The sequence below is a fragment of the Scylla paramamosain genome, chromosome 1, assembly GCF_035594125.1.
Source record: "Scylla paramamosain isolate STU-SP2022 chromosome 1, ASM3559412v1, whole genome shotgun sequence".
Taxonomy (NCBI): domain Eukaryota; kingdom Metazoa; phylum Arthropoda; class Malacostraca; order Decapoda; family Portunidae; genus Scylla; species Scylla paramamosain.
The window spans coordinates 30,581,021-30,593,681 of record NC_087151.1 but is presented as its reverse complement, the minus strand read 5'-3'; the positions used below and the strand labels follow the sequence as shown (position 1 = coordinate 30,593,681).

Sequence of the window (12,661 nt, the reverse complement as noted above, 5' to 3'; positions counted from 1 at the left end):
GCTTCATGCACTTTTCAGTCATTTGTGTGTGTGTGTGTGTGTGTGTGTGTGTGTGTGTGTGTGTGTGTGTGTGTGTGTGTGTGTGTGTGTGTGTGTGTGTGTGTGTGTGTGTGTGTGTGTGTGTGTGTGTGTGTGTGTGTGTGTGTGTGTGTGTGTGTGTGTGTGTGTGTGTGTGTGTGTACTTGTGCCCACATGGGACAGTCCATCTGGTGTTCCCCTGTTAGCCTGGCAAGGGGAGGAGAGGGATCAAAGGGGGAGGAGAGGGAGGCTGAAAAGGGAGCCCAGATATTCTCTTAAACCACCACCACCCACACTACCATCTCTTTCCTAAACTTGACAGTCAATCGAGATATTTCATCCTCTTTTTGGTGCCTTTAACATAGCATTTTCTACTTCTATTAAACTGAGGCATCAACACTGGTAATAGTGAATTATTTATTTCAATCCTCAATAGTCTGCAACTACCAGAAACAGGAATTTCTTTAAGAACTCATCTATTTGCAAAAATTGACAACTATTTTAACTGCCTTCAGTGACCAGGTCCTCCCTCTCTTCACCCCACAGGGTGTCACCACACTGGCAGCTGAGGTGCTTCCCTTCATGGCCCATGCATTGAGATTACACTGAGTGACAATTTAAAGGAGTTCTGTTGGTTTAGATTTTATGCTGAGGGGCTAAAATAAGAAAAGTTAGGCAAGTTTAATAATACTAGAAAAGTGAGTATAGTTTTGATTAAAATTAAGTGCTCTTAAATTATGTAAAGCATGCAAGATTGCTGACCCAAAACCAGGAATATCTAGGGTAATGCATCCACCACCATGACCAAGAGACTATTAAGTACAACCCTATCAATACCTAACTAGTCTAAGTAGTTACACCTTATTGCCAATAAGAAAATATCATTGTAACATAGCATTTAGCCACTGCATTTCCATAGCACTCTTAGCATAACAGCTACCATCCTACCTAATTCACGTAATATAAATAAATACGGGTATAACTTTCACAACCTCAAACAATGACGATTATAGTAAAAGACTTTCTAGTTGCTTCAGAATGCATGGTGTCGAGAGATCCCCGGCACCAACCCTCGCCACAACACTCCTCTGAGGCACAATCCTTTGTTTTGGCAACCATGTCAAGTGATCTAAAGTCATTCTTTTCAATCATTTCTCAGAGGTAGAAAAAGCACCATATAAAACATTAACAATGAAAGCACTGGCCACAAAATGGAATGCAATAAACAAATCACTGGGCTTATTATGCACGCTGAGCAACACTGGATAGCTTAAAAACGATGCTTTGAGAAATTAAAAAGAAAATGTAAATATGTAAAATGAAAACAATCCAAGTCTCATTACACAAGACAACTAGAGGTCCACCAAGCCTCCCGGTGAAGCCCACCGAGGGCAGACAGTCCCTAGCGTGGCGCCGCACACACCACCGCACACTGCAGTGCTGTGGCAACATGGCGAGTGTGGCTAACTCTGCGGGTGTGTGAGCGGGCGTGGGTGCGGTGGTGTGGGTGGTGTGGGTGGACTAGTACATGGTTCATCTGGCAAACAACCCACCAGTGGCATCCGGGGGGTACTCAGTGAGGAGGGGGGAGCTGAGGGCAGCGTAGTTGGCATACTCGGCGGCAGCATATGGTGCATACATCAAGCCAGCAGGAGCATCACCGGCGGCGATGAGGGGTGGTGGCATGCCAGCACTAGTGCCATTGAGCAGCGCAGTAGTGGTGGGCACTGGTATGCGGGTGGGCATGATGAGGGGATGCCCCCCCAGTGGAGTGGCGGTGCGCAGCGGGGATGGGAGAGTCATCCCAGGTGTGAGCAGGCGTGGGACTTCCCCTGTAAGAGGACCCAGTCCCTCAATTTCTGGCAAGGGACAGGGAAGGAAGGTTAGTGAGTCAGTCCACCACCGCCACGCGCATCTCCTTCACCTTGGATTAGTGGCTCAGTTATGCAACTTAAAAATTGAAAGAAAAAGACTGAAAATGTAACCAATATATTTCAACATAAAAGTAAAGATTATATTAAATAACCCAAACACCTGGTGGTTCATTCCAACTGTTAATTGCAAATAACTATGTGTATTAACAAAGCATTATGGGGTTACTCAGAATATATGTAAAAATTTAAAAATGAAAATAATTAATGCATTAGTTATAAACTCAAAAGTCATTATGGTAACCTATTCTGTACACAATTCAAATCAAACTCTACCAGTTGTAACACTAATAAAGTGAACCAAGAGGCAACTGCCTGGGTGAGGTGTTCATTGTAAACTTTAATGATCTAAGTAAATTATCAAAAGAGAATGGAAAAGAAAATGGTATTAGTGTTAACAATATAATTTTTAATAATGCATATACCATATATATTTTTAATAATGTTATATCCTTCAATAATAACATGCAAACTAGTGAAAGCATCCATGAGAAGCTAACTCTTCCTGACCCCTTCTCAATGCAATTTTTGGAAGCCAGGAGTCTGTACCAGCATATATAATAATTACTTGACACCTGTAAATAGACACAAAATTTATCTTACCATTAAGCAGTGTGAAGATCAGATTTACAAACTTAAGAAATGATGAATAGCTATTGGTACATTAAAAGAAGTTAAAATTAAAAATAAAGGAAATAATGACTTAAAACGGTAAGAGTACTATACCGTTAACTGGGTACAGTCGTGCCCCGTTATAGTGGCTGCTCTGGGCAGAGGCAAAAAAGGCCACTGTAAGAAAATGGCCAAAATAAAAAGCAACATGAGTGACTGCAATCAATGTTAAATGGGGTTAAATGGGTTTAGTTCACATGTACGTAAGTGGCCAATGTTAGGAGGTGGCCACTCTAACGAGTCGACTGTATTGGACCAGTAGAGGGAGTGAGGCAACATGCTGGACCAGACCGACGTTGCTGAATGTCGGACAAAAGGAAGAAGTTCAAATCTCACTTAAATATTTTAAGGTAAATTTCTTACTACATGAAGGGCCAAGCATTACAAACACACAGTGCATGAAAACACTTCATACTTACTAACTCTAATTATCATTAAAGCAAGGGGACCAGCAGGAAATATAGGTAATGTAATATTAATGAGAGGCTCAACAGAAAAGAATTATAGGCAGGTAAAGCCTACCTGGGTTCTTACTCGAGGAATCTCTGTAGGTGCCGTTGATGATGGCGAGTTCCATCAACTGCCGCTTCTTCAACTCGTCCTCACCGTCGGCCTGTGGAGGGGAGGCACTGTGAGACCCACACCAAAAAAGTAAACAAGAAATAAATGACATAACACTACAAGACATTCTCTCATGCCTCTCAGCACTAGTTACTTCAGTGGTGTCTGTAAGGATGAAATGTCCTGCCTACAACTCTGGAGGATAGTGTGTATTTGTCAACTTTCTCACCACAATATGTGACAATGTGGAGCACTAAAAGGACTGTGCAAAATCTATACAAGAATCTATAAGAAAAATAATGTATTTTCCAATGTCTATCCTCTATAATAATTAAAAGTAGCAGTAGAACAAAAATGTCCCCATATGATTTGTGATTAAGGAACAATGTGTCAAACTGCAGTGAAAGAGATAAGTATTGGTGGTGAAACTTTAGTTATGAGAAAGACTGAGAGAAAGAATAAAGATGAGCTACCTAAATTAAATTAATGTATCACAAAAGATACAATAAAATATTGATATGCATGCAGGCTTATGGAAGGATATACAAAATAAGGGGATTGGATGAAGTATTACCATCCACTTTGATATCTAATATGACATACAATTTCTCAGTAAAGGTAACACTGATGGGATGAGATGGGAAATAACTGAGAAAGCCACAGGTACTTACGGATGGCACCAGCAGCTTGCGGATTTCTTCAAGGGCACGCTGGATCTTCATCTTGGCCCTGTTCTCTGAATCCTCAACACTGATAAGGACATGAAGGTCTTCATTCAGGTGCTCCCAGTTAGGCTTCCCACGATTCTGCTCCTCCTGAGACAAATATGATACTTAGTTATAAGCATGTGCACACACACACACACACACACACACACACACACACACACACACACACACACACACACACACTAGTGACATGTTACTTTACAAAGTCATGCAAGAGGATTAGTGACAGCAGTAAAGGTCAGCAATCCCAACACAACACTAAAGATCCTCCTCTCCTCTTTGCAACTCCAGGTTCACTGAATGGGTTGTTGTCTTTACATACCAGGCAATGTAAAATAAACTAAGGCATGTCCATTTTCATTATCTATCTAATATATATATATATATATATATATATATATATATATATATATATATATATATATATATATATATATATATATATATATATATATTTTTTTTTTTTTTATTTATTTTTTTTTCCCTTTAATTCATGTTTAAAAAGGAAAAGTCAAGATGACTTGCATGATCTAATGGTATGAATTTATCCTGAAGAATGAAAAGATAAAACATATACTAGAGGTACATCTCACCCTACTGTGACTTACCTTCTTTTTGTCCCGCATGGAGCCTTTGCCACGCACCATAATCTTGCATCCTGTCTCCTGCTCCAGTTGCTTGGCCGTCATGCCCCGTGGACCCAGTATTCGACCCACGAAGTTAAACTGGAAAAAAAAAAAGAACATTAATTATTTCCAAATTGAGTTAATATAAACTGAAAAGCTAGTCTCTATCACACACTTTAAATGGTATGGTGAATCATGTATGACTGGGGCTAATAGGAGACTGATTAAATAGTTCGATTCACCAATAGACTAAAGAGAAGATATCACGGAGTTGTAGTGAAGAACTGACTGGTCACTTATTTTCAAACTAAGACTTAAAATATTCATTTTCAAACCATTAATAATAAGGTTCTCACGAATGCTTTTGTTTACTGATTTTCTTTTCGGCCGACAGTGAAAAATCTTTGCTAAATTTTCACAAGAATCATAAAAAAAAAAAAAAAATCCTTGAAAACCAACCTCCATTACTGCCTGATGAAATGAGATGACGCCGAAACACTTCAGGGTGCGACCCCTGGACCATTGGTCTGTACGGTATTGCTCATCACACTGTCACAACACGGCAGCTGCACAACATTAACCTTTACTCCAACAAGCATCTAGTGGAGTGAGATTATCAACTCGAAGAGCTGCATTGAGATAAAAATTATTTTCGCTACTCAGACTTGACTACTCGCTGTTCGTTTTTCTCCTCCGTAGAACAGCAAAACACAAATCGCCGAACCACTATAGGCCACGTGAGACAATACATAACATTCATGTCACCCGGTTTCAAAACAAGTGTGTGTGTGTGTGCACGTGGAAGTTCGGGCGGAGGGTGCGGGCGACCAGCTGTGCAGTTATTAATACATGGTAGGCGCGTGAGCAAGAAGGCTTCCTAAATATAGCAGCACCCGACCAGTCTTACGCCGCCGCCGCCGCCACCACCGCCACACTTCATGCAATACGCTTCCCACTTTGTACCGCTCCCATTTACCGCTTTCTTCTGAATTACTATAACGTAGTAAACAAATGTCCGGACCTACATTATAATGAGCTCTGGCAATGCTCGCCCACGCCATGGTGCCCCAGAGGAACGTAGGGTGGAAGAAAGGCGGCGGTAGGGTGGGGGCGCTGGTTGGTTGGCTGGCTCCGCGGATAAGACCCACCAACCTGTCTTCTACTAAACACAAACTTTCACTATCGTAAATGCATTCTAATAGTCCGTATCAGAATCATACTATTATGTTATGGAAACAGATATCGTTCACATAGCTTTCCGTCAAAGGAGTTCATCAGTCACTGGTCTGACTGGGTTCGGCCCGCTGGATACTACTTAAGCCTGGTATGGCTGAGCCGAATGTGACGCGAACGAATAACATACATCACGTCGTTTCTGGAGAGTTATGTGGTACATCTTAAACCTCCGCCGAGTAGTACAAAATAACAGACGAAGCTGAAGAGGGCTGAACAACTACGAGTATACAGCTGGACAATGAGAGAAGCGCGCCACTACACAACAAACAAATATAATATGGTTATCATGGGTGTTCTCCCAATATTGATACAGAATCCTTGTTAAATTATCACTAGAGACAACAAAGAACATCTGAAACCCTCAACAGCCTGCTGAAAGTAGCAGAAGAGAAAAGGCCGAAACTGGGCTCTTCCTCTGACCAACCTTTTCAATGGATTCACTTGAGAGAGAGAGAGAGAGAGAGAGAGAGAGAGAGAGAGAGAGAGAGAGAGAGAGAGAGAGAGAGAGAGAGAGAGAGAGAGAGAGAGATTCTGGAGATGAGAAAGGGAGGTTATGGGGGCGGGTTAGCTGACGTCTGGGTATCCCTCCTCCCTCCCTCCCTTGTGTTTACTCTCATAACCAAACATCCCAAATACAGCCTGTCATCCCTCCTTCCCTCCCTTCCTGCCTCCAAGACACACACTTCCTCCTTTCCCTTCCTCACTCCCGACACATACTGTTGCCTTCCTGAGACATTCATATGACCTCACTGTTGCAATGCCTTAGAATCCATCCCTCAATTCCGAGACACTCTCTCTCTCTCTGGAGTTAGTCCTGCCATAGAAGTCGAGGAAACACGCAGAGTAAATGACAACGTTTCCATATCTTTCTGTACCAACTCTCCAAAACGACATGCAGGAAAAGCGAAGATGATAAAACAAGGTGGATTAAAAAAAAATAATAATAATAAATAAATAAATAAATAAATATAAATAAATAAAAAATAAATAAAATAAATAAATAAATAAATACCACGGAAAAAAAGGGGAAAGGTTCTTACATGTAAACTGTAAGGAAGTACTCGTGTAAAAAAAAAAAGTGATGCGGAAAAAAAAAATCCATAGACAAGGTACAAAATATGACAGAGAACAGCGAGAAGAAACACTTGTTATCTCATATACAGGAGGGAGGGAGGGAGAGAGGGGAGGGAGGGAAGGAAAGAAGAAAGAAAGAAAGAAAGAAAGAAAGAAAGAAAGAAAGAAAGAAGGAAGGAAAGAAGTCATTATGTCACTCATGCACTGCAAAGAAAGCATAGTACGAGAGAGAGAGAGAGAGAGAGAGAGAGAGAGAGAGAGAGAGAGAGAGAGAGAGAGAGAGAGAGAGAGAGAGAGAGAGAGCGCTATTTTAAAGGAAGAGTGCTGTATTTTAGAGTAAGCCAATGTCATTTGCCAGGTCCGTCGGCGGCTTGTCAACATCAGCTCAGGTAAGAGACAAAACCTTGAGACTCATTCACCAGTTGCTGGCGGGGCGTCATTCAGCGGACCGCGTAATCCCGTGCTTTATATACTTTCAGTTTTGGCAGCGGCAGGAAGGGAACTGTTTAGGATACGCCCAGGCCTTAGGGAGCATAACTCACATACCCTAACGTGTGTGCGAGATTCTTTTAGAGAGTGGAGATTAGGAAGGGAGCACAAGAGTAAGCCTAACTTAGCTTGCCTCCCTTAGAGCTGTGTTTTACCGTATCCAGAAACGCTTCTACTCCACATTCTGACTACTTTCAAGAGGTTTTAGTTGAAGATACACTATTTTAAAGTTTTATTTATTTATTTATTTATTTTTACGGTTCTAGTGACAGATTAACAAATTTTCTACGTTATTAAAATGAGAAACACTCTTGAGAACACGGGCAAACATTTATGTGGCGTTTGAAAATAGTCGTGGTGAGAGATATAAACTGTAACACCACCGCCTCTTACTATACACCTCGGGGCCTGGAAACACCATCTGCTCCACCCAGTACCCTTCTTACTCGCCCATGACGCGCCTCACTGTTCCCCCCTCGTCCCCTCTAGTCCATCCCGGTGTCTCCCATGCTGAACGCCATGTCTTAATTCCCTTACAAGGTGCCGCCGCGTTGCTCCCCGCATCCAGCGTTCCCTGGCGTGGGGGGCATTGTGTTCCGCCCTGCTGTGCCACGTTGCTGTCTCAATGGTGACCTCCTCAGTTGAAACCTTGAGATAATTACCTTCTAGTGAAAAAAATAAATAAATAAATAAAATAAATGTATAATCAACACTCACATCAATATAATTACTCAACGCTGCTCTTTTAGCGAGAACATTCGATATTCAAGTCAACTGTGATGCCTAGAGTAATTTATCACAATTAGACCATGTTAAAATATAGTTGTATCTATTTATTTACCTATTTGTCAGTCTCTATCCTCCCCTTTTTTTCCCCCCTCTCCTTATCAAAGCCTGTCTCCCAAACCACGAACCTTGTGTTTTCTCATCACAAGTCACATGATCAGCTCTCCTTTTTTTTTTTTCTCTCTCTCTCTCTTTTTTCTTTTGCATCCTGAACACACACACACACACACACACACACACACACACACACACACACACAAAAAAAAAAAAAAAAAAAAAAAAAAAAAAAAAGCTACGCCAACAACGTGTTAACATGTTAACAGCAACTGAAAAAAAAAAAAAAAACTGCTTTCTTTTTATTCCCCCTCCCAAGCGCCAGCCAGTGCTCCTCACGGCGCCAGACGAACCCAGAACGCCTAGCCCACTGAAGCACGCGTCACGCTCGATTACAGTAAGTCCAAGAAACAAGTCAGAGTCATACCACATAAAAAAGACACATTTACAAGTGATTCAGATACGCAATGAGGCTGTGATGAGAAAACAACACGATTCATCCTCCTGTTTTCTTGTTCTTTTCTATGATGTAACTAGCGTTAAACTTTCCTTTTCTCCTCACCCTCCTTCTCTTTTTTCTTACCCTTTTCTAAGATCTAACTAAAATTATACATTCGTTTTCTTCTGCTCCTCTTCCTCCTTACGGTCATTTATGTTTCCTATTCTACGTCTCTCACTTCTGACCACTTTGAATCATAAATGGCGTGTCAACTTTAAATTGTAAACGGCGTGTCAACGTTGGGGAATGCAGTCTCAAGCGCAGGTTTGTACATGCGTAACCTCAACACAGTAAAGACACTAGTTAACGAGTAGGTAGGGTGAGTCAACAGCGCTCAGCAGTGCAGTGACTCGGCATGGGAAATGACTCAACACAAAACACTTGCCGGCGTTTCTTCACACCATTCATACCGTCCATCCATCACTGCACTCTAATGCTATTACAACATCAACGTAAAGCCCATTCACTTCCATACATTTTTTTTTTCTTTTTTTTTCCCCTCTTGAAGATCTTCCGAGTAAATCCAATGCCGTACAATTTTTCACTGCACAAACTCTCTCTCTCTCTCTCTCTCTCTCTCTCTCTCTCTCTCTCTCTCTCTCTCTCTCTCTCTCTCTCTCTCTCTCTCTCTCTCTCTCTCTCTCTCTATGTGCTGGTTGACTTAAATACATAACTTCTCTTTTTTTTTTTGTCACCTACCTTTGCGTACTAATCAAATATAAAACTTCTCTCTCTCTCTCTCTCTCTCTCTCTCTCTCTCTCTCTCTCTCTCTCTCTCTCTCTCTCTCTCTCTCTCTCTCTCTCTCTCTCCATCAACTCATCTTTACTTACACCATCAGCGCCAGTATTTAAAAACGTTGTGTTCTCACCACGACTATTTTCAAAGGCTACAAAGATGATTAGCTGGGGTCTCAAGAGTGTTTCTTCAGTTAATAATGTGGAAATCTTGTTAATATCTCACAAGAACAGTGAAAACATCCTTAAAAACCCGTGTAACATCAACGACGTAGATAATTTTGAAAAGTAGTCGGGGTGCGGCGTAGAAGCGTTTCAGAGTATATGGTCCCAGGTCAGCCCTGAGCACCAATCGCCGGGCATTACCAGCAAGGCGTGGAGCAAGGAGGATAGGCATTACGTACACGCACTTTCTCTTCCATGCCTTACGGGTGTGTCACATGTTGATCTTCCAAGAATAAATTAGTGTTTTCCTAACCTTTCCTGTCGGCCTTGGCATGAGGAACAGGTGGAGGAGTGCGAGGAGCGAGCATAGGAGGTACAGAAGGAGAAAGAGGAGGAGAGCAAGAAAGTTCCATTTTCATCCCCAACTCGCGCTGCACTGTAAAATCTTTCAAGTTGTAACATTAGTCACGACAGCCATAACCTTGCTGAGGGCTAGTGTGTGTGTGTGTGTGTGTGTGTGTGTGTGTGTGTGTGTGTGTGTGTGTGTGTGTGTGTGTGTGTGTGTGTGTGTGTGTGTGAACAGAATGCGTGCGTATATTGCCAGGCGCCACGGAAGAGGACACGCGCGCTGCCACACTTAATTAACAAAGCTTTTTGACGTTGTGGTGAGCCGACGATACAAGTTACAGACCACACCTGCATGCTGCGCTAAATACTAGAGCTTCGAGGCGCTAACTCCTGCGGTGGAAGTTGTCTTGTCGGGGGTACGAAACGGGAGAGACAAGTTAGGAGAAAGAATACTAAAATTGGAAGTTATGAATAAAGCAGCTGGAAGGAGATAAGAGGAGGAAAGTACATTTTTTTATTTTTTTTTTTTATTTCTAGTGATGGCATTTTATTTATTCCACATCTCTTACTATTTAACTTTAAATTTCAATTCTACACAAGTATTTTTAAGGCACTGCTTTACTTTTATTTGTATGATTAAACCATTTAAGTTTGAATTTGTTAAAGAAAAGAAGCAGAAGGGACTATGGAGGAAAGGAGTAGGGATAGGCGGTAGAAGTTGGAAGGCGCGAGTTATGAGGAAGGATGTAAGAGGAACTGAGAGGAAGGAAGGAAGATGGACTTTGCGGTGGAAGTTAAGAGGAAGTTAGTCAAAGTATGACCCAGTGAGGAAATGGAGCTTCACAGGTATTAGAAGAAGAGGAAGGGAGCAGTAGACAGCACAGGAGAACTGGCATGTCCTCCTTTCTTTATTCTGCACCTTCTATAGAGTGAATCGAGGAGTGCCGTGGCGTGGCGGGCAGGAGAGGGGAGGTGGAGGTAGAAGGGGAGGAGCAGGCGGTGGGGGCATCTCACCCTCTCCCTCCCCGCCCCCACTCAGGTGATCAATATGCAAGAGGTCACATGTGGCCTTGTGTCTTATTAGGACAGTCGAAGGTGGAACTCCGGCGTCCCCCTTCCCCGCCTCCCACCACCACCACCACCACCACCACCACCACACTAGTGCTTCGGGAGAGAGAGAGAGAGAGAGAGAGAGAGAGAGAGAGAGAGAGAGAGAGAGAGAGAGAGAGAGAGAGAGAGAGAGAGAGAGAGAGAGTTGTGTTTACAATATCTGAATATACCAACAGATGACACACAAGTGAGGTGAAGCTTGCAGCGGAGGAAAAGGAATGGTCATCCTTTACATAATGCCTACCAACACTTGCTGCTCAACTCAAGCGTCATCTACAGAAAAGAACACAAGAACATTTCATCCTCACAGGCTTAACTGAACTCTTCTATCATCTATCCATCCTACCACACTAAATGAAAACAGAACACTAAGGATAAAAAAATTATGACAACGATCGTTCAAGTTGTGCCTCGCTCCCGTGAACATGTGAGGGAGACGAAAGGCATGGCCAGAAACGCATCCTGTGGCCGCACCTCTGCGTTCAAAGTCCCGTGAACTACCTTTACCCGCATTCTGCAAACTGCTTCCAAATATCACTAAACGGACGTTATTTGCAGCACCACAACACAATTACACTCGGTAGGCCTCGTCCTCCATGTTTCCTCCTTATTCCTAGCCGAGGCAACAACGGCAACAGGACAATATTATACTCGTACTTCATAAACCTTATTTGGGTGTGGGTGGAGCTCGAAACTTTAAGGGAGGAATTTAAAAAGTATAATGATTCTTTCTCGTACTAAAGACACCTTATGCAAAATCCATACAAAGGATAGAGTTTTCACACATAACTTCCAAGCGGGAGACACGGAGGAGAGGGAGGTAAGGACACGTGATGTGGCGAGAGGAGGAGGAGGAGGAAAGGATTGAAGGAGAACACAAGTTTTTATCGCTGAAAAATCGCCAAGGCCTGAGGGTATTCTGGTCTCCTTCTCCCCTATCTGACGGCGCCTCGTCCTCCCTCACCTCACCTCACCACCACCACCTCCCCCTCAGCAAAAAAGAAGAAGAAGAAGAAATAAAAATAAAAAAAAAGCGGATGTGAGAGGGCAACGAGGAGGAGGAGGAGGAGGAGGAGGATAAACTTTTGTCGCCGGACCGTCAGGGTAGAGGTGCGCGATACAATCTTAAGTGAGAGAGAGATGGTCTTCACACACACACACACACACACACACACACACACACACACACACACACACACACACACACACACACACACACATCCCTGCTCCGCCTTATCCTCTCTTCCTCTTACACCTACTACATTTCCATTCTCTCTCTCTCTCTCTCTCTCTCCTCTCTCTCTCCTCTCTCTCTCTCTCTCTCTCTCTCTCTCTCTCTCTCTCTCTCCTTTTCACACTATTATCCTTTCCTTTCTCTTTGCCTCATTTCCTTTCTTTTTTTTTTCATTTGTTTACTCCTCATCTTTCCATGTCTCTTTTTCTACCAATTCTCTCCCTGTGCTCGTTTATCCTTCATATTTTTACTTTCCTTCTTAAACCAAGGTACAGCAAGAAGGGAGGTGAAGTGTTTGAAAACGAAAGAAAAGAAGGAAACCCAGACCCAGTAAGAAGGAAACACAGTAGGTAAGGGCAAGGCAAGACTAGGTTAGGCTGGATTAAGTTAGCTTA

At 42.6% G+C, this 12,661-nt stretch overlaps 1 protein-coding gene across 1 annotated transcript in view; it reads right to left on the bottom strand.

The window, feature by feature from the left end:
* Positions 1-12,661, bottom strand: part of LOC135104634 (protein held out wings-like) — a 51,954-nt gene that overhangs the window by 8,812 nt on the left and 30,481 nt on the right. The window contains exons 6-10 of the mRNA XM_064012198.1: positions 4,519-4,635; positions 3,854-3,997; positions 3,144-3,234; positions 2,676-2,738; positions 1,572-1,877 (exon numbers count right to left, since the gene is read on the bottom strand). Of these exons, the coding sequence (XP_063868268.1) occupies positions 1,572-1,877; positions 2,676-2,738; positions 3,144-3,234; positions 3,854-3,997; positions 4,519-4,635 (721 nt within the window). The remainder of the gene's footprint in view (positions 1-1,571; positions 1,878-2,675; positions 2,739-3,143; positions 3,235-3,853; positions 3,998-4,518; positions 4,636-12,661) is intronic.